The 23,769-nt window shown below is 57.0% G+C and overlaps 9 protein-coding genes across 9 annotated transcripts; 5 read left to right on the top strand and 4 right to left on the bottom strand.

The window, feature by feature from the left end:
* Positions 1-200: 200 nt before the first annotated feature.
* JN550_010431 (uncharacterized protein) lies at positions 201-1,907 on the top strand (the record flags this gene model as incomplete). Its single annotated transcript, XM_049308684.1, has 4 exons — positions 201-282; positions 367-798; positions 854-1,134; positions 1,197-1,907. 4 exons carry the CDS (start codon positions 201-203, stop codon positions 1,905-1,907), a joined length of 1,506 nt encoding a protein of 501 aa, XP_049167564.1.
* A 1,667-nt stretch (positions 1,908-3,574) lies between these two features.
* JN550_010430 (uncharacterized protein) lies at positions 3,575-6,408 on the top strand (the record flags this gene model as incomplete). Its single annotated transcript, XM_049308683.1, has 4 exons — positions 3,575-3,834; positions 3,886-4,715; positions 4,768-5,876; positions 5,929-6,408. 4 exons carry the CDS (start codon positions 3,575-3,577, stop codon positions 6,406-6,408), a joined length of 2,679 nt encoding a protein of 892 aa, XP_049167563.1.
* A 709-nt stretch (positions 6,409-7,117) lies between these two features.
* On the bottom strand, positions 7,118-9,059 carry JN550_010429 (uncharacterized protein; the record flags this gene model as incomplete). Its single annotated transcript, XM_049308682.1, has 2 exons — positions 7,118-7,205; positions 7,261-9,059. 2 exons carry the CDS (start codon positions 9,057-9,059, stop codon positions 7,118-7,120), a joined length of 1,887 nt encoding a protein of 628 aa, XP_049167562.1.
* Positions 9,060-10,400: 1,341 nt separating this feature from the next.
* Positions 10,401-11,430, bottom strand: JN550_010428 (uncharacterized protein; the record flags this gene model as incomplete). The annotated part of the gene is made up of 3 exons (XM_049308681.1): positions 10,401-10,621; positions 10,702-11,053; positions 11,134-11,430. The coding sequence occupies 3 exons, from the start codon at positions 11,428-11,430 to the stop codon at positions 10,401-10,403; spliced, it is 870 nt and encodes a 289-aa protein (XP_049167561.1).
* An 837-nt stretch (positions 11,431-12,267) lies between these two features.
* JN550_010427 (uncharacterized protein) lies at positions 12,268-12,982 on the bottom strand (the record flags this gene model as incomplete). The annotated part of the gene is made up of 2 exons (XM_049308680.1): positions 12,268-12,714; positions 12,770-12,982. The coding sequence occupies 2 exons, from the start codon at positions 12,980-12,982 to the stop codon at positions 12,268-12,270; spliced, it is 660 nt and encodes a 219-aa protein (XP_049167560.1).
* Positions 12,983-13,559: 577 nt separating this feature from the next.
* On the top strand, positions 13,560-14,589 carry JN550_010426 (uncharacterized protein; the record flags this gene model as incomplete). The annotated part of the gene is made up of 4 exons (XM_049308679.1): positions 13,560-13,839; positions 13,900-14,159; positions 14,217-14,467; positions 14,523-14,589. 4 exons carry the CDS (start codon positions 13,560-13,562, stop codon positions 14,587-14,589), a joined length of 858 nt encoding a protein of 285 aa, XP_049167559.1.
* A 1,391-nt stretch (positions 14,590-15,980) lies between these two features.
* On the top strand, positions 15,981-17,472 carry JN550_010425 (uncharacterized protein; the record flags this gene model as incomplete). Its single annotated transcript, XM_049308678.1, has 3 exons — positions 15,981-16,104; positions 16,192-16,445; positions 16,534-17,472. The coding sequence occupies 3 exons, from the start codon at positions 15,981-15,983 to the stop codon at positions 17,470-17,472; spliced, it is 1,317 nt and encodes a 438-aa protein (XP_049167558.1).
* Positions 17,473-18,228: 756 nt separating this feature from the next.
* On the top strand, positions 18,229-21,938 carry JN550_010424 (uncharacterized protein; the record flags this gene model as incomplete). The annotated part of the gene is made up of 3 exons (XM_049308677.1): positions 18,229-19,209; positions 19,361-19,712; positions 19,798-21,938. The coding sequence occupies 3 exons, from the start codon at positions 18,229-18,231 to the stop codon at positions 21,936-21,938; spliced, it is 3,474 nt and encodes a 1,157-aa protein (XP_049167557.1).
* A 460-nt stretch (positions 21,939-22,398) lies between these two features.
* Positions 22,399-23,769, bottom strand: JN550_010423 (uncharacterized protein; the record flags this gene model as incomplete). Its single annotated transcript, XM_049308675.1, has 1 exon — positions 22,399-23,769. The coding sequence occupies one exon, from the start codon at positions 23,767-23,769 to the stop codon at positions 22,399-22,401; it is 1,371 nt and encodes a 456-aa protein (XP_049167556.1).

Genomic DNA, 23,769 nt, shown 5'->3' with positions numbered 1-23,769 from the left:
GCAATATCCTACCGTCCTCTGCGTTTCATCCCATCTCCATGAGATTGTTCAGCCACGCACAACACCTGAGTTGCCCACCGACCTAGATTCAAGCTCCCCCCTACAAAGCTCTTCTTGTCGAGCCAGATCGTCCGGCGCGCCTACCTGCTGGTGCGATACTTCATACAGCACGCAGCTCGACACCAACAGGCTCCAAGAACATGTCTGAGGGCCGCCGAAGATCCTCGAGTCTCGAGCCCCCCGAGCGGAAGGACGTTGCAGATCCTGGTGCTCATGAGTTGAGTATGTGTATATAGCATGACAAACTATATCCCCCATTTCTTCCGCCTCTCTGCCTGGCCACGGCTCTAACATTATATACCGCAGCCTCCGATTCTGATGACCACTTCTCGGACGCTCAATCCGTCCCTGCCGAGACCCCTACGCCAGCCTCGCCCGTGCCCAAGACCAGAGTTGAGAAGGTGGACGACGAGCCATCGTACGGCGAAGTCCCCGGGACCGAGGCTTACGAGAAACGCACTGGCGATGCCGCGCCGGACGAGATCGCCATCATCCCAGAGACCCAGGCTCAAGCACAAGCCGAATCAGCAGCGTCGACCGACACGCCCACGCCGGGAGGGCAGCCCATCCCCAAGACCGTCGTCGACGAGACTGCCGACGGCCCGGGCTCCACCACCCACCACTTCCAGGAGGACCTCCGCCAAGCAGACGCCGCCCCAGATTATGTTCGGAAGCCAGACGGCACGGGCGAGGCCAACACCATGCCCGCCTCGCTAGAGACTACTGGAGAAGGAACCGGTACGGCCGCCAGATCCTCCTGAGCTACCCACCTCGATTGACCTTGTCCCCGTAGATGCTGCGCCCATCTCTCCTGCTCTCAAGTCCCCCATGAAACACCGGCGAAGAAAGTCCTCGGCTGCCAGGTCGACTGGCGGCTTTGACGAGCAAGGAGCGGATGACGATGGCCAAGATGATGATGATGACTTCGGTGACGATTTTGACGATTTCGAGGAAGGCGACGAAGACGCCGACTTTGGCGACTTTGACGATGGATTTCAAGAGGCCGAGGCGGACACGGCGGCTCCTCCTCCTGGACCCGTGGCTGCGCCGCCGCCGGCCTCTACACCCTCATTTGTATGTTTAGCACCTAGTCTACATAGCAGTCTGCCCGAGCTGACAATCCACTCCTTTTCCAGCCCATCTTGGACCTAGACGGTCTCGACTCAGAGGACATAGTAGCAGCTACGGAACCGTATCTGGACGCTCTCTACCCACCTGACTTGGCAGATTTGCCCGTAACCCCATCTCCCCCCAAGGAGAACCCCATCTTTTTTAACCCACGAAGCGCGTCCCTATGGTCGCAACTGGCAGCGCCGCCGCCGCTACAGCCGCCCGACTGGATACGGTCACGTATTAGACGATTATTCCTAGTATCACTCGGCGTGCCTGTGGACCTGGACGAGATCCTGCCTGCCTCCAAGCAGAAGAAGCTCATCCTACCTTCGTTGCACCGGGTCACCTCGAATGGATCTCTACGGACGTCAATCGACTCTCGCTCGCTTTCACGGGTCAGGAAGACGGATGCAAACAACTCCAACGTGTCGCTGGATTCACAGGGCAAGGAGAAGCCTCGATCGTCGTCCAAGAGGAGGAAGGGCCCGCCGCCGGAACCGGCTCTGGACCTCGTGGCGGCCAAGCAGCTTTGCACGACGACAGACGAGGCCCTGAACGGCATGACGGACGAGGAGCTCAAAGGGCACATCAAGAAGCTCGAGGAGCTGGACGGCTTGGCCAAGGAGCTGCTCGAGCACTGGAAGAAGAGGACAGACGAGAAGATTGGCGACAGGGAGGCATTCGAGGGGGTTATAGAAAACCTGGTCAAGCACGCGCGCAAGACGAGGAAATAGATTATATTCTAATAATAAGTTAATGGGGAACCAAGGCTGCTGGTATGGACTCTCGGCCGAGCTCTTTCTCGTCCGACCACCTTTCTCTCCTTCCCTGTGCTCCGGTCTTGAGCGAATGCTGGGTGTGCGATGTGGAGAGCGCTCGTCAAGCCAGCCAGCCATCCATTCATCCATTGGAATAGAAGGAGAGGAGATTGCATGTTTACGGACATCGGACATGGAGCTGGCCGGTTCTTTGTGGAGCAGGACAGCAGAAGTCTGTGTCTGGTTGACAAATTTCAATTCCACTTCCAACTCCGAAGGCCTCGGCCACGGCCAAAGGATATCGTCGGACAGGCGCGGCGAGAGACGAGGTCGCGCGACGATGATAATTTCATTACGTGGTATCCATCGCCCGTCCTCCTTGTCCCTGCTATAAGTACATACCCTCGTCCTGGAGGAGTCGAAATTAACGCCGTGCCTTCTCAAGAGGGAAGGAGGGGTTGTCGCCAGCGCGCTCGAAACGAGCGCCAACCCCGCGGTTAGGCTGTAGGCTGTAGGCGATCGGCCCAGGGTGGGGCCCAGCCCCAGCACCCATGCACGCCCATGCCATGGCACATACAGTACCGTCCAGTAGGGGCCATATGTAAGCTAGGTACATGCAATCAGGGGGCCTGGGTGCCAACATTAGGTAGGCCGCAGCCCAGGGTACCAACGCCCATAAGAGGTAACCGAAAGGACAGACACACACAGACACTGGACACACACATGCTATGTGCGGTACACACACTTTTGGGCACACAGCAGCACAGCACACCGCTAGCGCGGCACTGTCCTTGGTGTCGGTCCCTGTGGTGGTGCGCTGTTGGTTCGCGGCTCGGCTTGCCGGGTAGGGGTAGCGTGTTAGGGGTGCTACCTAAGGAACGGCCCCCCGGGGGGTGCCAGGGGGCCAGGGGGGCCAGGTGCATGACAACGTGGGCGCGCGGGAACCTGGGAGCACTTTTTTCTTCGGATTGCCTCGTTCCATGCTCTTGATTGCGCCGGCCTCGTCGAGCTCGTCACCAACGCCGGCAGCCCACGGCCATTCATTCGCATGCACTGATGTCCAGCAGGATCTGATTTGCATTCACCGGGCACCCCATTTGGCAGCCCCCATCCCCTCCTTCCACTTGTACTTGTTGCGGACCGCCGGGTCCCCGTTCTGTATTCCCACCGTCCAGTGCCGGGGACACTCGCTCTGTATATAATTGCTGCGTCTCTCCCTGCCCAATGACGCTGCGTCACCTGGGCCGCCTGGAGTCTATGTCCAGACCCTCGCCCGCCCTCAGACCCGCGCGCCTCTGTAGATATAGATCGCCGCCCTCGCTGCCCTTTTCCAGCTCGCGGCTCCTCGCTCCCTCGCACTTGCAGCCAAGCAAGCCAGCCTCAACCCTCAGGCAAGTTCAGCTCTGGGCCTCGGGGCCCGACCTTCCCACCTGGGCAAGCCAGCGGGCAGTGACTAACAACCTCGAAGCTTATGTAGCTCGGCTCCACGCCCCCTCAGCACCACCACCACCACAGCTGCCTCTACACCTGTCCCTCCTACCCGTGTCACCACTTCACGCCGCCCGCTGCCCTCCTCGCGTGCGCCCTCCTCGCTGAGAAACACCACCCCGGCCAGACACTGCTCCTACCAGCGGCTCAACAAAATGTGCAGACTCGCCGGCAGCGACATCGAACACACGGGCGGCGCAAACCCCGACCCCACCCAGGGCCGGGAGCTGCTGCCCACCAACGTGATCCCGAGGCACTACGATGTCACCCTCGAGCCCGACTTTGAGAAGTTCACCTTCAAGGGCACCGTGCTGATCGACTTTGACGTCAAGGAGGAGACCAAGTCCATCTCCCTGCACACCATCGAGATCGACATCCACAGCGCCCGCGTCAAGGACGGCGACAAGATCGTAACGTAGGTCCCCGCCGAAGCTGCTATACTTCGCCGCAACATGCTCACACACAGACCCGGCAGCTCTTCCTCGGCCGTCACCTACGACGAGTCCAAGCAGGTTTCCAAGATCGACCTCAAGGATGCAGTCCCCGCAGGCGGCAAGGCTACCCTCGAGGTCAAGTTCACCGGCCAGCTGAACGACTCCATGGCCGGTTTCTACCGCTCGACCTACAAGAAGCCCGACGGCACCGAGGGCATCCTGGCCACCACCCAGATGGAGGCCAATGACTGTCGCCGCGCCTTCCCGTGCTTCGACGAGCCACTGCACAAGGCCAAGTTCACTGTCACCCTCATCGCCGACAAGCACCTCACGTGCCTGAGCAACATGGACGTCGCCTCCGAGTCCGAGGTTACTTCTGAGATCAATGGCACAACCAAGAAGGCTGTCAAGTTCAACCCCACCCCCTTGATGTCGACGTACCTTGTCGCCTTCATTATTGGTGATTTGAACTACATTGAGACCAAGAACTTCCGCGTGCCTATTCGAGTGTATGCCCCACCAAGCTCGGACATCGAGCACGGCCGGTTCTCTCTTGAGCTTGCGGCCCGAACTCTGGATTACTACGAGAAGATCTTCGGCGCCGACTTCCCGTTGCCCAAGATGGACATGGTCGCCATTCCTGACTTTGCGGCTGGTGCCATGGAGAACTGGGGTCTGATTACTTACCGAGTGGTCGATCTTCTCTACGACGAGAAGACCAGCGGTGCTGCCACCAAGGAGCGCGTTGCCGAGGTCGTCCAGCACGAGTTGGCCCACCAGTGGTTTGGAAACCTTGTGACTATGGACTGGTGGGAGGGTCTTTGGCTCAATGAGGGTTTTGCTACGTTGATGAGCTGGCTGAGTAAGTGACGCCGATGACTCTCCTTTGACTCGGATTCTGACTATTTGTTTAGGTTGCAACCATTTCTACCCCGAGTGGAAGGTCTGGGAGAACTACGTTACCGACAATCTGCAGAGTGCCCTCAGTCTGGATTCACTCAGGAGCAGTCACCCTATCGAAGTTCCAGTGAAGAAGGCCAGCGAGGTGGATCAGATCTTTGATGCTATTTCATACTCCAAAGGCTCATGTGTCCTTCGCATGATCTCCACCTACCTGGGCGAGGAAACTTTCCTAGAGGGTGTCAGACGGTATATCAAGAAGCATGCTTATGGCAACACGCAGACCGAGGATCTATGGGCTGCTCTGGAAGACGCCAGCGGCAAGCCCGTAAAGGATATCATGTCCATCTGGACCAAGAACGTCGGCTACCCCGTCGTTCAGGTTACTGAGAACAGTGATAGCTCGATCCACGTGAAGCAGAACCGATTCCTCCGGACCGGTGATGTCAAGCCTGAGGAGGACAAGGTTCTGTATCCCGTTTTCCTGGGACTACGAACCAAGGACGGTGTTGACGAGACATTGACCCTGTCCAAGAGGGAAGACAACTACAAGCTTAAGGACTCAGAGTTCTTCAAGCTCAATGCCAACCACACCAGCATCTACCGAACATCGTATTCTCCCGAACGCCTTGAAAAGCTCGGAAAGGCCGCCAAGGAAGGTCTGCTGAGTGTTGAGGACCGCGCTGGCATGATTGCTGATGCAGGCGCTCTTGCCGTCTCTGGTTACCAGAAGACTTCTGGTGTCCTGAACCTGTTGAAGGGTTTTGACACCGAGGATTCCTTCGTTGTCTGGAGTGAGATCATTGCTCGTGTCGCGACAGTTCAATCTGCTTGGGTCTTTGAGGATAAGTCTGTGAAGGATGGCCTCGAGGCCTTTGTGAAGGACCTTGTGAGCGAGAGAGCCCACAAGCTCGGCTGGACCTTCACCGACAAGGATGGTCACATCGAGCAGCAGTTCAAGGCCATGGTCTTCAGCGCCGCTGGTATGGCTGGCGACAAGAAGATTGTAGATGCCGCAAAGGAGATGTTCAACAAGTACATGGCTGGTGACAAGTCGGCTGTCCACCCGAACATCCGCGGCAGCGTCTTCAGTATGTCTCTGAAGTACGGTGGCAAGGCAGAGGTAAGCAATGTCCTTCGCGGACGGGTTCTCGATCGATGCTAACAAGACGCAGTACGATGCCATTCTGAACTTCTTCCGCACTTCAACCAACAGCGATGAACGCAACACCGCCCTGCGTTGCCTGGGCCGAGCTAAGGAGCCGGCTCTCATCCAGCAGACGCTTGACCTGGTCCTCTCGGGCGAGGTCAAGAGTCAAGATCTATATCTCCCAGCAAGCGGCCTTCGCAGCCACGCCGAGGGCATTGATGCTCTCTGGGGCTGGTTGACCGAGAAGTGGCCCGAAATCTACAAGCGCCTCAGCGGCAACCCGCCTATCCTTGGCAGCATGGTCACCATCTGCACCAGCAGCTTCGCCAAGCAAGAGCAGCTTGACAAGGTTGAGGCTTTCTTCAAGGACGTTGACACCAAGGCCTTCATTCAACCTCTGTCGCAGAGTAAGGACGCGATCAGGAGTAAGATCGCCTGGCTACAGCGTGACAGAGATGACGTGGCCTCGTGGGTCAAGGAAAACGGATACAAGGCTCAGTTGTAGAAATGTGCGTCATAAAATCATGACCACGATTGATGAGGTCTATTAGGAACTTGGGACAATGATGTGGTCCTAGATTAAGACCTATACAGTGAATGCGGGAGCCATCCAAACTGTGGGTGGCTCGACGCATGTGAGTGCCAGCTAAGATACTATACTAGACCCAGAAGGTCGAGTAGGTTCAATGGAAAAACCTCGTCTCCATTCAAAACTGTCCGTCCATAAAAGACATGAGTCCGTAGTGGCCATCTACCTATAGATGCATTATCACTTAAACTGTGTGTAAGTCAAAAGTCAGCACATGAGCTGGCGACTATTTACTCGATGTCGCTGTCTAAGTGGCTAAATTCTGATCTGACGATATCGGTTACAAGTCTCCCAGTCCTCAACCTACAGCATGGGGTGCTTGAGCATCTTACCAAACCCGTTATCTCTTTTCATCGTATAGTTAGAGTCGCATTCGAGGCTACCAGGCATATATGAACAGACCTGGGACTGTAGCGAGCATTGATGTTCGCAGTACTAGTTTTCCAATGTGTTGGGCGCTCCAGCAGTTGCGCTGGAAGTTGGCATCGTGGCAAATTTAGCCTTCATGACATCGGTGAAGGGGTATAGGACCCGATATTGAGATCTTTTACCAAATACTCCATGTTGCTTGGCACATTGGCAGATAAGATGGCGAGTTTCGGAGATAATCTGGGAGAATAGGGGCTCAGGCATATTGGGACAGCGAGGTATTGCCACGAGATTGGTAAACAAGGTATCCCCTGAGAGGCGTGTGAGATGGCGGCGCCTTGAGTCTAGTCTTTTGTCAGTGATAACACACAGACAAGATACGGAAAGCAGAAAACTTACGATATGGTACCAGACGAGAGGGTATCCGTCTTGCGGAACTTGACAACGACGCGCAACATCCGCCCTGCCTCACTCTCATCCAACTCGTGCGTCAGGTGCAGATGCTCCGTGCTGGGGCAGTCCGGGCCCATGCACGTGGGACTCATCTTGATCAGGCCCCTGGTCCACGCGTTGCGCTGGCTCTGCGTCGATGCCAGCACCAGCGCGGCCGAGTTGCCGTGGACCCGGAAGGTGCACAGCCCGGCCATGTCGCTCACCCGGCGCTTGTGCGCCCGCGAGAACCCGGCGTGGAACTTCAGATAGAGCCCGATGCGGTCCGCGCCCTTGCGCAGAACAATGGCCAGGAAGTCGACCATGAAGGCGTCCTCGACCTCCGGGTCGTTGATGTCTACGGGTCGCACGCCCGAGACCTGCGACGGCCTGGCCGTGTCGCGGACCGGGGGGAAGCAGGACTCGAGCCTATAGCCGGCCCTCAGGAGGGTCTTGAAGTCGAAGTGTAGCTCGCCCTCAAACCGATGAAGCGGGAGCCACCGGGATAGCCAGCTGCGCTTCCGGTGCTTCCAGTCGTAGAACATGTGCTCGGTGCCGTCATCATCCAGGAGGTATATGGTCTGTTTCTTGGCTTTCCGGAGCACGTTGGCCCTGGGACACACGAAAGGCGGGCTCCCGTCCAGCCTCCTGTAGTACGATGTCCCTAGACAACGAACCAAGGGGATGGCGACTTGATCAGACTGCCCGCCATAAGGCAGCAGAGCTAGGGTAACACCGATGTCGTTGTCCACCGGCAGCAGCGACAACTCGACCTGCAAGCCGCGATTGGACAGGGACTGGATCGGCAGTGTCAGCACGTCGCCGGATTCTAGAGATGCCAGTCTGCCACAGTTCTTGAACACATGCGGTGATTTGGCCAGGACGCGGCCGAAGCTGAGGGTGTTCCGGATCTCGGTCCACGACATACCCAGACCCCAGGCCAAGTAGCTCTGATCGGTCCGCGTCCGGATGGCCTCCTCCTGCAGCCGGCGGAAGGCGGCCTCGCCCTCGCCGTACAGAAGCGGCATGTTGACGCCCAGGATGCCGAGGAGGCTGTAAGCCATGTCCTCGACGCGGGTCGTGGTGCGGCCGGCGGCCCACGAGAAGCGCTGGGCCAGGGGCACGCGGCGGAAGTCGCCCGTGGCCACAACGGCGGCGTCGATGCCCGTGATCTCCTCGAGCAGCGCGTACTGCGCCGGCCCGAAGTAGTGCTCCCACGTCTTGGCCGTGCCGACGAACATGTCCAGCCGGATGATCTCCAAGCACACACCCCACCCGCCGTCGAAGAAGACCAGCTTGCGCGGCGCCAGGAACTCCTGCAGCGTCCACCCGCGCGTGAACCACCGGCTCCGCCGAAATGCCGAGCCCGGCGCCCCCGGGTCCTCGCCCTCTCCGCCGCCGCTGCCGCTGCCGCTGCCGCTGCCCGCCGGCACGTCGGCCAGGAAGATGTAGCACTCGGCCGCGTTGTGGTAGTACGAGTACATGGAGTTGATGGCCTCGGACAGCTCGGCGCTGCTCGACTTGTCGATGCAGCACGTGTCGATCCAGACCCAGCCGTAGCCGTCCTTGACGGCCTGGCGGCAGCACTCCTCGATCTTGGCGTAGCCCTTCTTGCCCCTCGTCCCCTCCCCTTCACGAGCCTCGGGGTCCCGCATGTCCTGGAACGTCACCTCGTCATCGTGCCAGGTGTGTGACAGGATGGCGTAGGACGGCGCGGCATCGCTGACGTAGTCTTCGAGCTCCCGGGTGAAGACGTTGAGGAGCCGCATGGCGATGAACCGAACCGGCAGGCCGGACGCCCTTCTTGTTGTTGGTTCTCCTATCCAGTGCCTTGGAAGTTGCGTCTAAGCTATCCATACGGACAAGGTACTTCCCCGCGGGCCTGAGAGAATGTTTGAAGCTATATGCATCGGACGATGACGAGCAGTTGTCATGATGAAGATGAACCAGTCCCTGAGATCAATTGAGGGTCTGATTTGCACACAGTTGTGAACGATCCTTGTACGTCGGTAGGATTATTGGTGTGGGGGTACGTGTAAGCTGCTGCGCTGGCATAGAAAAGTACCTAGGCATGTCAACAATAGCGTGGGTGACCGATAGAGTTGGGGCTGAATTGTTGGTACACTCAACAGCAATTCTTGGTCAACTGTTTCGAATGAAATACAATGCCGACTACTTCTGGCATTTGGCAAGCCACGGTGCTTATTTCATATTGATGTGCGAAGATGCCTCAATAATGACTACCATGAGTTAGAAATGGGAAGATACTTCAGGACGGGTCAAGTGACTGTCATTCTCATCATAGTCATCAGGTCCAATTCTTCTGTTATAGCGAACTCAGGCCGTGTCATGAGTTGCAGCCTTCGTTTGGTGTTTATCGAAAGAGCAACATCTGGAGTCACAATCGTTTGACCCACGTTTGCGGAGATGGCGCTACTAGTTCAACAGCATAGAAATGTGTCCGAGAAATAAAGCAGGAGTTACTGCGATGTTTTAAATTACAGTTCCATGTAGTTTCTTCAGTGCTTAGTCATTTAAAGAGTTTCGCTGCTATAAAAACACCTAGTTGCCTAGTTGCAGGGCATTCCTGCAAGTGACATTAAACACCAGCCCTAGTCGCTAGGCTCAGTCAGATGGCGTGCTCATACCGCAAGCTTGTACTCGAAAGGTCGTCGATCACCGCTGGAGTCAAAGACGGAGGACGAGCTTGAGCCGCCGCTCGAGTTCCCTGAAAAGCACCGGGCCGGAGTTCCTACTGAAACGCCCCCCCAAACCCCCAAACGAGAAGTTGTAGCCGGCGCATCCTTGAGTGCCCTTTGAAGTTGTTGGTGACAGCGTCATTTATTAGGTCAGGCGCTGTCAGAGCCGAGCCGCCATCGAAGTGTGCGTGACTGGTTTCATGTTACAGAGATGCTGTATTTGAAAGTGTTCAAGAATCTACAAGAACCAAGGCTCGAGGTAACCTAATGCAGAACACTAATTAGGCTGATTCATTCGGTACATGTTGGTTTGAGGCTACATGAGCCACAAGCATCTGGTAACACTGCTGCTTTCTGAATTTCCAACAGCGAACTTTGTGTTTGATGGTGGATCTGGCGGTAACCAGTATTTCAGAACGGTTGGCGAGCATTGCTCTGCATGCTCTGCGCACTTGAGCCACCCAAGCTGGTTCTGTGCCTTTTGGAGCCCTGGGACGACGACTGCGCGTGGGCAGGTGGTGCGGCTTTCCGCTTTGCGTTGACCACATTCAGAGCCGAGTACATATTTAGGCGCGCCAATGTCTGCTCGAACTCGGCTTCATCCAACTGCGAGGTTGGCTGGGAATCATATACTGCTTCTGAGTAGTCAGCGCTTGCATTCCATGGAGAGGGGGGAGAGCGCGCGCTGTCCATTCTTGGGCGGTGGCCATACCTAGATCCCTAGACCGAGCTGTTACGAGCTCCTCGGTGGTGGCATCCTCACTGCTCTCGATCTCGTCGCTGTCTAGGAGGTCGTGATCTTGCGTCGAGCACTCCTCGCCTATGGCGACTTCGCAGCCCTCAATGGTCTGCTGGTCAACAATGCGATACCATGTCTGCCAGAACGGCACGAGCCTCCTGCCTGTTGGGTGCCACTTGAGAAGCACTCGCTGATCTCTAATGTCGAGACGGTTCAACTCTGCGACGTCTCTGGACATGAAACATTCTTTCCCTAAACATCGCCTTGCACTGGCTACCTTGAATTCATCGGCTCGCGCGACCCAGAAACTGATGCAGTATGGGTCCTATTGTATAAGTCAGTATATCGCCCGATCGAGTCGAATTCAGATGTAGACTCCGTGATGGGTGCCGAACGAAGACTCACTTCATCCGTGAAGGTGGGCGATACGTCCGCATCGCATCTGTCTCCATCAGGCTGTGCTTCTCCCGAAGGAGGACCGGTCGAGCCGAGGTTGGACCCATCTGGAGTCAATGGCAAGCGGCTTCGGGCCTTGACTCGCAGGAATATATTGAAGATGTCTCGCGAATTCTTGTCGAAGTCTGCCGGCACGCTGTTCTCTCTGAAGAAGGCCTCGACTTGGTCGATGTCGTCGAACTGCCTACCGTCCACGAAAGCTTGGTGCAACACAGCCTCGACGTATTTCTGTTGGTACTTGTTCATGTGTTGCGACGACGAGTCCCCCATGAACAGGGTACAATTGATGGCTATCGCATCCTCTTCCCTTTACTGTGTATGCGATGGCTTGGCGCGCAACGAGGATAGGGTGTCGGCGACGTGTGTGACAGGTTGCGATGGATTTATTTGACAACGGCAGAGGTGTTTCAGCAATCGCCCGGCGAGCGGTTGCGGGGTCTATCGCATGCATGTTTGGGCTGCGCCATCCGCCATGGTGTCTGACCAGGTTTGGCAGGGCTATAGCTAGGCTACGGAATACTATAATGCGCGATATCACCTGCCGAGACACTTCGTGGGAAAGTGGAAGATTTATAGCAGCAAAACTTCAATTTCGATTAAGAGCTTGAGATTGTTCGATTGAGATTCTCATTATGTGTAAGGTTGACCAGGCAAGAACGCAAGACAATTGGTCTTCGCTTGGTATTGCTGCGCTCGATTTTGTTAGTCCAAGTAAACCCACGAGGTGAACACTCACAGTCTAGTGGGCACGTGGCCAGAATACAGTGAGTTCTATCGATCGAGACTTACCACCTTGACTCAGAGCATTGGACTGCCAAGTTCGAAGATATCGTACCAAGAGGAGGCCGGCCAACGGCCTCGCCTTCAGCCTGACCACTAGTCCTCATCGGCGAGCGGAGTGTTTATTTGTCGAGTCAACAGCTCCCTTATTCGATTGACTATTTTTCTGTTGTTGCTCTTTCCTTTTCTTTTCTAAAGCTGCAGCTTGAGCTGCAGCCGCCACGCGGTTGGCCTCTATCTGAGCCTTTTCTGACGCCTGCCACCGCCGTGAGCATTGTATTCAGCACCTTGAGAGGTAATCAACTAGGATCTCACCGTCTTCTTGGTTTGCACGTTGAGCAGTACAGGATCCACCTCGGGCTTCTCATTCAGGAACACCCCCTTGTTCTCCTTGAGGAAACGTCTTCCCACGAGAAGCTGTATGGGTGCCTCCTCCGGGGCTAGATAGAACCAATCGGTGCCAAGTCTCCCCGGCTTGCCCATCCACTCGACCTGAGCCCATTTGTCGGACCGGAACTGCTGGCCGGTTATGACTTTGTGGACAGTTGGCGCAGTGGGGTATATCCGGAGACCACAGGCTTGTGCCAGTGCTGGATGAATGAAGTTGACCCCAGTTCCCGAGTCTTCGATGACTTGCGCATCAAACACAAGAGAATTTGTAGGGTTGTGAATCTGTGCCCATTTTAGATGTGACTCGCCGCGCACCAAAACCTCTTGGCCTCTACATTCTTCAATCTGGCCAGCGGGACACTGGGACGGTGATTTAGTATGAATCCATCAGTGAGATACTAGTAAATGGGCTCACTATGAATGCATCTCCTTTGCCAATATCTCTGACATTCTCCTGGATAGCTTGTGCGTGCCATTCCTCCCATTCCTCCTGGTCGACATCTTGAGGGATACCACTCAGAAGATCAGCTATAGCGTAGGCCCTCCGTCTGTCTAAGTGTCTTCTCTTAAACTCCCTATTTTGCTCAGGAGTAAAGTTCCGCGCAGTTGTGTTGGCGTACACGGACATTATTGGGACTGTTAGACAGACAGCGCCAACATGCATATGACGTATTATACAGCAAAGCGGGAAAGAGATTCAAGGTCACATAAAGGATTTAATAGTTTGCAACATCGACTCCTCAGCACGCCAAAGAAACACGAGCATCTATACCAGGGTGTCACTCTGACCTGAGGCCAGCCCTTGCCTGTGCGCACTGTCGAAGTTGCGAACACAGCTATTGAGGAGCCAGCAACAGGCAACAGACTCTGTGAGGGAGCATGTTTCACTGGGGAGGTGAAATGGTGTGAACGGTAGACGTATTCGCCATTAAGGAGGTGCGCCATCTCGATGGTACTGGTGCCACGTCGAATGACAGCTGATTGGTAACAGGGCTGTGCTTCAAAAGAGCACAAGACTGAATTTGCCATCGCGGCGTATCTGGAGTTGCATAAGGCTGGATATTAGGCAGGCTGTGGCAAGCTGCACGCTCCTGCATATGCAAGTTTGCCTGACGATTCCGCTCGAATCGGATATATGAGAGCGACCGAAACGGCTTCTTGATATGCTGAAATCGCGATTGCGATGATGTACATTTCGTGACACGATGGATGGCTACGCAAAGGTCGCAAAATTGATGGCAACTCATGGCGAATATGCCATATTACGTCGCTTCAAAGCGCTGAACATACAGAACCTCCTATATCTTCAGGCCGAAATAACACATCTGGAAACGGAGCTAGCCGAGTTGGCACACCGAGACTCTCGGCATTTGGATAGAGAATACCACTCCAAAGACTGGTTTTCATTGAGTCGGTGTACTTCCGACGAAGACAGGGAACAGTGGGAAAAGTTTGAGGGCCTGAGGAAGAAGCTGGATGCCTTCAGTGCGTTGTCTCCTGGTCACATACAGCAGCCTAACGCATGCTGAATGGCGTAATGAACAGATACTGCTCTGATCAAGCAGCACCATCTTTCGCAACTCTCAAAACCGCGAAAGTACGACCTCGACTTCCTTCGAGACTGGTTCGAACGACCAGGCATGGGCTCTTTTCCTCTGCTTGGTCTTGATCGTAAGTCCTGGGAAAGCCAGTACGAGAATGATCTGGTAGGACTCGTCGTTCGAACTGCGCCTGATGCGTTTTCGGCATGGTTCGCTGAACGTTTAGTCCCTGCACTCCATCATCTCATTGGTGAGAGCTTTCAGGTAACAAAGAAGATGCCCCGCTTCTTATCCAGATCGGATGTTAATCTGTCGTTGTAGAAGCCTATACCCTCTGAGACGGTCGGCGCTGGGATATACAATTATTCTGAGCACAAGCTGGCGGTGGCTCTGCGGGTTATTGCGACTGTTGTTGCCTCTCTATTGCCACTCTGCTCAGTCATTGCTCTGTACATGGTACAGTCAAACAACCTGAGACTCGGACTGGTGGTTTTGTTCTCCGCTTGCTTCTCCCTAGCTCTGGCAACAATGACAAACGCACGCACCATCGAGATCTTCGCAGCTACTGCGGCGTAAGTATACGATCAAGCAAGATGCATGCAAGCGGGCGGCTGACCGCCATGATAGATTTGCAGCAGTGAATGTGGTATTTCTAACGAACAGTACGGGCTGTACTCCTATGGACACACAGTAGATAAAAAGACGATCCGGGCCGCAAAGGCTGCAAGGACCTCCCGAGGGCCGAGTAGAATGAAGCAGCGCAATCTGCTTCCTTCGTATCCTCTTCGGCAGGTATGCCGAGCTCAGATCTGGTTTACACTTGTAGCCGCGGACGGCTCCGAAGAAACAGACTTTGGGGGGTTGCTACCGTAACTCGTATGTGGACAGCGATGACAAAACTCAATTCATCATAGCAACGTTAGCAGTACCAGCCTAGTCCGTTCCTCGGGCAGCCAGACCAAGAGGCACCCTGATGACAGAGACGGTCCGATACAGTGAGGAGTGTTTGGCTGGGCAGGAGAGACGTCGAGCCAATCAGCAGGCCAGGATTGACCAAGTGCGATGTCTCTGGCTGGAGTGGGCAGTGTGGCAGAGTGGCAGAGTGGCAGAATTTGTTGACCAGCACCAGCACCAGCACCAGCAACGGACGAGACGAGACAGACGGGGGACTGGAGGCAGGTTTCGTTTCTGTTTGTTGGCAGCCGCCGTGGCCCGGGCGCGGAGCTTCTGGTGGGGAAGAGCTGGGAGCTTCGGCCAGTCCGCGGAGGTGACTTGGGCGACGGTGCAATTTAGTATGGCGGGCCATGTACCTCGACCCCTCATGGCCCTCATGGGCAGTGGGCGGGCAGCGAGTCTGTCTGAGACTGCCCAGGTGCTGGCTCGACTTGCAGGCAATGGATGGTGCTGGCGCTGGCGTTGGCCGCTGGCCGCTGGATGATGCGCCTTGGTGCCCACCACCCACCTGCCTTCCGGCCGCCCAGCCCGCCCTCAACCCGCAGGGTTGACCGCTGAGCCAATGCAGAGAACCCCGCCAATATTTCCCATGCCCTGAGAAACAAGACGGCCAAGTTCGAGCTTTCATCTTGACCTTCTGCCCGGACTGTAACTTCGTCCTGTCAACCTTCATACCCTTCCCATACCTCCAGCACACCCAACGTGTAAGTCTCAGATCCCCCAGCATCCGCCTCGCAGCACACAGGACCCAGAACCTCCCGTCGCCCTTCCCAAAGGCTCGGGCGAGCTTGCGAGGGCTGTGACAGCCCAGCACAGCTACCCCACCTACCTCTGCTCCTGTCCGTTGCCCATTGCCTCAAATTTCACCAGTGCACCAGGCCGTGGCGTGGCGATGAGGCATATATCTGGGTACCGAGTGGCATCCAAAACATGGCAAAACACGTCCAAACACGACAGCCATCACTTCCAAGTCCGGGTCTTGGCCTTGTTTGAGCACATCCCTTTTGTCGCTTTAAATAAACCTAAACCTTCCCGTCCTGTCTACGTCTGCAAAACAAAACACAAGGTCGCCAGCCCCGTCTTGTTGACTGACACCATTCATCACGACAGAATCACACACTACTAGACACCATGGCGATCAAGAAGATCCACGCCCGCTCCGTCTACGACTCTCGTGGCAACCCCACCGTCGAGGTCGACGTTGTCACCGAGACCGGCCTTCACCGTGCCATCGTCCCCTCGGGTGCTTCCACCGGTACGTTTCCATCGCCCCTCGAGGCCCCCGTGCAACCCGTGAAGCATCGTAGACGATAGCGTCGTAGACTAACACGGCCCCGGACAGGTCAGCACGAGGCTTGCGAGCTCCGTGACGGTGACAAGACCAAGTGGGCTGGCAAGGGTGTCACCAAGGCTGTCGACAACGTCAACTCGGTCATTGCTCCCGCCATCATCAAGGAGAACATTGACGTCAAGGACCAGTCCAAGGTCGACAAGTTCCTCATCGACCTCGATGGAACCCCCAACAAGACCAAGCTCGGTGCCAACGCCATCCTGGGTGTCTCTTTGGCCATTGCCAAGGCTGGTGCCGCTGAGAAGGTAAGTCCAACTACTCTCCCTGACGAGTTCCTCCGTGACCCCATTTCTCCAAGTTTCCCATGGCCAGGTAGCTGACTGAGTCGCCCAGAGCGTCCCGCTGTACGCTCACATCTCCGACCTCGCTGGCACCAAGAAGCCCTACGTCCTGCCCGTTCCCTTCATGAACGTCCTGAACGGTGGTTCCCACGCTGGTGGTCGTCTGGCCTTCCAGGAGTTCATGATTGTCCCCTCGGCCGCACCTACCTTCACCGAGGCCATGCGCCAGGGTGCTGAGGTCTACCAGAAGCTCAAGTCTCTGGCCAAGAAGAAGTACGGCCAGTCTGCCGGCAACGTCGGTGACGAGGGTGGTGTCGCACCTGATATCCAGACGGCTGCTGAGGCCCTCGACCTCATCACCGATGCCATTGAGCAGGCCGGCTACACCGGCAAGATCAAGATCGCCATGGACGTTGCATCCAGCGAGTTCTACAAGGAGGACGCCAAGAAGTACGACTTGGACTTCAAGAACCCCGACAGCGACCCCTCCAAGTGGCTCACCTACGAGCAGCTTGCTGATCAGTACAAGGAGCTGGCCACCAAGTACCCCATCGTCTCGATCGAGGATCCCTTCGCCGAGGACGACTGGGAGGCCTGGAGCTACTTCTACAAGACCTCCAACTTCCAGATTGTCGGTGACGACTTGACCGTCACCAACCCTCTGCGCATCAAGCGGGCCATCGAGCAGAAGGCCGCCAACGCCCTGCTGCTCAAGGTCAACCAGATCGGAACCCTGACCGAGTCGATCCAGGCCGCCAAGGACTCGTACGCCGACGGCTGGGGCGTCATGGTGTCCCACCGATCCGGTGAGACCGAGGATGTCACCATCGCCGACATCGTCGTCGGTATCCGAGCTGGCCAGATCAAGACTGGCGCCCCGGCCCGTTCCGAGCGTCTCGCCAAGCTCAACCAGATCCTGCGCATCGAGGAGGAGCTGGGCGACAACGCCGTCTACGCCGGCGAGAAGTTCCGCGAGGCCGTCAACATGTAAAGGGTAGACGGGCTACCCCGGAACGAAGAATGACTGATACGGATTATGATCGGAAAGGCGAGGGATGGCTCGGGCTTATTCGGTTGATCGGTTGAAAATAGTGTCATAGACAAAATGCGACTGCTTGTAAGCCATGGCTGGCACCTTCTCACCGAGCACTAACTCGTGAATGTCTTAGCGCGAAAGCCGCGATGGGGGAGGGTTACCAGGGCGAGCCTATAGGTGGCTGTCGTTTCAACAAGAAAGCAGGACCAGCGTGCGAGGTTGGTCTGTATAGGAAGTGAGAGGTGAAGAAAGAGGAGAGAGTCGCGAGAACGAAAACCACCGGCACCTCGGCTATGCGACTTGTCGCCCAGAGCGGGACCCCCCCCCCCCTTTGCAAGTTGCCGGAAAGCTGCAGTGTAGACCAGGTGGCTTGGGGTCCTCTAAGGGCCAGAGGGCTGTGGTTCAGTTGTGGCTGAACTGTGGCGTCAAATTACCTAATTCTTGGGGCTCATGGCTTATGGCTTGTGGCTTGTGGCTTGTGGCTTGTGGTAGGTGTTGGTTGTCAGGGCAACGATCAACGGCGTCCCCTGACTGCCAATTCGGCAGCGGCGCCAAAACAGTCAACAAGGGTTTTGATTGCGATAACTAACAAACCCGCTCCACATGACGGCCCTTTCACGCCTCCTAAGATCTCGCAACTAACACTTAGGAATCCACGACCAGATACACTGCCGGGCCTGTCTTGCGAATTCGGTAACCGGACTGTCCGCAATGGCCCCGTCGGAAGATCTCATCAACTTCGATGTGATCGAAGGCCAGAAGGAGAACATCCAGTCTCTTCCTGGCGGCCGGTCAGCAAAGAAGCTGGCCCAACTATACTCGCCCACACCCCTTCAGCAGCTGCCGACGCCCTCAGACATCAAGGACGCAAATGAGCGCACAAGAGCACAGTACGAGGCTGAGGTCGCCGCCCTCTCCGAGTCGGATGATCCCCTCGACATCTTCGACAGATATGTGAAGTGGACTTTCGACGCATACCCTTCGGCACAAGCGACCCCGCAGTCGCAACTACACACGCTGCTTGAGCGTGCGACCAAGTCCTTCATTGGCTCGTCGCAGTACAAGAATGACCCGAGATACTTGAAACTCTGGATGCACTACATCAACTTCTTCTCAGACGCCCCGCGCGAGACCTTTGTGTTTCTGTCGCGACACAATATCGGCGAGGGGCTTGCTCTCTTCTACGAGGAGTACGCCGCCTGGCTGGAGGGTGCTGGCCGGTGGAATCAGGCCGAGGAGGTGTACAAGCTCGGCCTCGAGCGTGAGGCCAGACCCGTGGCCCGCCTGTTGCGCAAATTCAACGAGTTCGAACAACGACGCGCTGCGCAGCCCGACGATACTAACGCGCCCTCATCTCCTGCTCTACCGACCGTCAGGGCCGCACTCGTTGCCAAGGTCGATCCTTTCGCAGGCGCACGGGCAGCCGACCCGCAAGCACCACGGGCCAACCTGGGCGTGGGCGGCGCCGCTTCGAAACCCACCAAGTCAAAGCTCGCCATCTTCTCGGACGCCGACGCAGCAGCACCGGTCATGTCGTCGATGGGATCAGGCTCCAAGGGCTGGGACAGTATCGGGTCTTTGGCGGACCGCAAGAAGGAGAACACAATGGAGCCCAAGCCGTGGGCAGGAGAGACGCTCAAGGCAGGAGGGAAGAAGAGCAGCGCACCCAAGATGTCCATCTTCAGGGATCCGGTAAGCCGCTGATTTCAGTTCCCCCAATTCGGCCAATGCCAAATGTTGATGATCATAGGACTAATTGTTGGCGGTTGTCGCATTTGTATTTTTTCAGTCCCTAGCAAGAATAGCAGAGTCCCATATTGTCATTGCACCGTCAAAACACCAGGTGATCGTGAATCCCGTTAACGGCAAACGAGAACGTATTTTTGTCAACCTCGAAGCCGTCTACCCGACGCCCGAGGAGCCAGGCACAGAGCTTAGTTTTGAAGAGCTATGGGCCGCCAGCCGAGGATGGTTGGATTGTTCGTGGGAGGAATACGAAAGTGAATTTGATAACGGACAGGAGGACTTCATTGATGAGAACTCACCGGTCGATGTATTGACCCAGAAGGTTGCGACCAAGCTGGTCGTCCACCACGACGTGGTCGAGCTGGACGAGAACGGCGCCATCAAGGCCCATCAAAAGCCCAGCAAGCCAAAGAAGAAGAAAATGATGGAGGTCAACGAAACGCAAGTTAGTAAGTACTTCCAATCCCCAACCCATTGATCTATTTTTCTTTTACGAAGCAAACGAGGGGGGCATTTGCTAACCACCTTTCACAGTCAAGGCAAAGCTGGACTCGCCATCTGGACCCAAGATTCGCAAGAGGAGCACGGCTGAGCCCACCATGACGCTCCACACCAGGGCGGCTACCGATGAGATCTACGACATGTTCAACGCACCTCTCGAGCCATCACAGGGCCAGGATGAGAGCGACGACGATGAGTACATGACAGACGGCGATTACACTAGTGGTGGTGAGAGCACTTGTACTACTCGCCAGATCTCGATGAGTGAGGCTGGTGATGATGATGATCACGACCATGACCATGACCATGACGAAGAGACCTCTGATGTGAAGAGCGTAAGCGAGTGGTCAGATTTCACTGCCCGGAAGCACATCCCAGATATCGACGGTGAGGATGTTGACATGGCGGACGAGGAGGGTAACGAATCGGACCTTATCGACGTCCGCGATGAAGACCACTCTGGCCAAATTACTGGTGAAATCGACCCCCGAGAACGTCGCGACATCAAGACGCCCACGGATGAGGCACCGCCCCAAGGTTGGACGACGTTTGTACCCATCCCGCCAGAGGATTATGTTCCCAACTCTCGGCCGTATAGGGACCCGGTCGAGGTGGCTAACAATCGCCTCCCGTTCATGACGCCGATAACAGAGCGGACTGAGATGTCACTTACCGTCACTGCAGCCAAGTCGCGGTATACCGCCACCCCGGTGTCTTCGCAAATATTGGAAGATGACGAGGAAGAGGAGGACGATGAAGATTTTGAGCCTCTCAGCAGCCCCCTGCGAGAGATTCTTGGCGATAATCGCTCCCCCGTCAAAATCGCCCAGCCAAAATTGCAAAAGACGGCCACGGCACCTGCCAAGACCATCCAGAAAGGTCCCATCATCAAGGACGCACAGTGCAACCCGGTCGACTCCGCAGTTCGCGAAGAAATCTTAAACAGCATGCACCCTCCCTTGGACGCCTACCGAGGCTTCTTTGACCATCGGGACAGCCGCTGCAACCGTGGCGCAGAAGTTCGCAGATTCTCCAAGTCTGGGGCCAAGGCTGGCAAGAGTGGCAACGACCGAAGCAGCATCGGCACCCCTGTTGTTCTGGAGTTTCCAGAGATCAAGTCGACCTACACACTGAAGCGGGAACTCGGTGCTGGTGCCTTCGCCCCTGTCTACCTCGTGGAAAACTCGTGCCCCGACGATCATGCAGAAGATGGAGAGGAGGCATTGATCGAGATGGGTAAGGGCGCATTTGCCACTACGTCTCGAGCCGCGCAGGAAGCATTGAAGATGGAGTTGCCCCCGACAGCTTGGGAATTCCACATGATGCGCCTGTCAGCTACACGTCTCGGCCCTCAACACCGCGCAACTGCCAGCATCTCCGCTGCGCACGAATTGCACCTATACCAAGACGAGGGCTTCCTCTTCTTGCAATATCACCCTCATGGCACCTTGCTAGATGTTGTCAACTTCTTCCGCGAGCAGCCCTCCCAAGCCATGGATGAGCCCCTCGCCATGTTCTTCACTATCGAGCTGCTACGCACTGTCGAGGCCCTGCACTCGAAGCAGATTCTGCACGGCGACCTCAAGGTGGACAACTGTCTCCTCCGCCTGGACTCTCTCGCCGGTGATCAATCTCTGAGCAGCCAATGGCATGCTGATGGCAGCGGCGGCTGGAGCTCCCGCGGGATCGTCATGATCGACTTTGGGCGCGGCATCGACATGCGCGCCTTCGACCCGGATGTGCAGTTCATCGCCGATTGGAAGACCACGGCGGCCGACTGCGCCGAGATGCGCGAGGGCCGACCTTGGACCTGGCAGATCGACTACCACGGCCTGGCGGGCATCGTGCACTGCCTGCTGTTCGGCCGCTACATCGAGACGGCCCGCTGCGACCAGGGCGGCCTCGGCACGGCAGCCGGCCGCCGCTACCGCGTCCGCGAGAGCCTCAAACGCTACTGGCAGACGGACCTCTGGGCCGCCTGCTTCGACGTCCTGCTCAACCCGGGCTCCTTCGTCGACGGCGAGGATGGCGCCCGTATGCCCGTCATGAACGGCCTGCGCCGCGTGCGCGAGCAGATGGAGGCCTGGCTCGAGGCCAACTGCGAGAAGGGCATCGGCCTCAAGGCCCTCATGGGCCGCGTCGAGGGCTTCGCCAGCGCACGAAACCGGAAGTAGGACGCCCGGCGATCGCGCCGCTCGCGCGGAGTCTAGATGCCGTATCTATTCGGCCGACCTAAGAATTCTGAATTCTGGGAATAGAGGGCAGTGGCTCTCGAGCTGGAAAGGGAGTGAGTGACTTGGACTTTTTGCTACCGTGGCAGGGAAGTGGACATAGAATGATTGAGCCCGAAGTTTCTTTTGCACATACACAACAGGCGTTGGCAGCACAGCAAGCAAAGCTTGGGTCTCAGAGACTTGGAATCATGGAAATTTTGTCTCTGTTGCGGGGATCCTCTGATCTCTCATCGAGTCTATAGTATACAGGAGGCGTTGGTGGTTGGTTGTTGTACATTTCAGTTTTACATACCCCCAATTGCACAAAACTGAGTTTCTTCTTTCTTACCTTTTGAACGCTTCGGCCCCCCCTTTTTTTTTACCGCCTTTTGGTTCGTGTGACCTGCCCTTTGCTCAACCCCTAATCTAACCCGCTCTCCTCGTCCGACTCGGCCTTTTTCTTCCCCTTCTTGCCTTTGGCCGCTTTGCCCCTGGTGCCCTTCTTCGCGTCCTGCGCGGCCTTGCGATCGACCTGCTCCTGGATCTTGTTCCGCTCGCTCGCGCCCTGCGCCTGCAGCTTCTTCTCGAGCGCCTGGAACTCCTCTCCCTCCGGGTCCATGCCGACCAGGCTCTCGAGCAGCTTGATCTCGTCGGCCCAGACCTGCTTGTCCTCGACCGTCTTGCCGTCGGGGCCCTTGCGGTCGATGGGCGTCTCGAGGACCATGGGCAGGCCGGCGAAGGCATCGTGGTTCACAACGTTGTGGAAGGCGCGCAGGCCCAGGAACCCCGTGCCGATGTTGGCGTGCAGGTCGCGGTGCGAGCCCAGCGGCGCCTTGCTGTCGTTGATGTGGAACGCGCGCAGGTACCCGGCCCCGACCACGTCGTTGAACCGCCCTACCGTGTCCCGGAACGCCTCGGGGCTGCGCAGGTCGTAGCCCGCCGCGAAGGCGTGGCACGTGTCGATGCACACGCCGACCCGGCTCTTGTCCTCCACCAGCGCGATGATGTCGCGCAGGTCCTCCCACGTCGAACCCACCACGTTGCCCTGGCCGGCCATGTTCTCCAGCACCGTGACGACGGTGCTGGTGGCCTTGTGGGCCTTGTTGAGCTGGGCGGCGATGCGGCCCACGGCCTCGGCGCGCGCCTCGCCGTTGGTGTTGCCCGGGTGGAAGTTGTACAGGCGGATGCCGAGCTGCTCGCAGCGGCGCAGGTCATCGAGGAAGGCGTCGTAGGCTTGGTCGGCCTTGGCGCGCTCGGCGGCGGCCAGGTTGACGAGGTACGAGCCGTGCGGCACGCAGTGCTTGTCGACGGCCCAGCCGTGCTGCTTGGTGCAGGCGTGGAAGGCCTGGATAGCCTCAGGCGCCAGCGGCGGGTTGGCCCACTTGCGCTGCGACTTGAGGAACAGCGCGAAGGCGTTGGCCCCGATGTGCACCGCGTTGGTGACGCTGTTCTGCACGCCGCCGGCGCTCGACACGTGCGCCCCGATGTGCATGGCCTTCTGCAGCGAGGCCACCGCCGTGCGCGGCGCGAGCGGCATGGCGTCCTCGGGTTTGGCCTTGGCCGTGGTCTTGCGCTTCTTGGTGGCGGTGGTGGTCGTGGCGGCCTTGGTTTCGGCCTTGACGTCCTGCTCCTCCTCTTCCTCTTCGTCTTCCACGACGGCCTCGACCTTGCGCTTCGTGGTGGTCTTCTTCACGGCCCTGGCGGCGCCGTTGGTGCTCGGCGTGGGCGCTTCGGTCTTGATCTCAGTCTTGGATACCACAGTCGTGCGCTTGCGCGGGGATTGGCGAGGCAT

This window comes from Neoarthrinium moseri (genome assembly GCF_022829205.1).
Source record: "Neoarthrinium moseri strain CBS 164.80 chromosome Unknown scaffold54_Wmoseri_CBS_16480, whole genome shotgun sequence".
Lineage (NCBI taxonomy): Eukaryota > Fungi > Ascomycota > Sordariomycetes > Amphisphaeriales > Apiosporaceae > Neoarthrinium > Neoarthrinium moseri.
The sequence above is the reverse complement of the archived record's forward strand: the minus strand, read 5'-3'. Positions and strand labels throughout refer to the sequence as shown.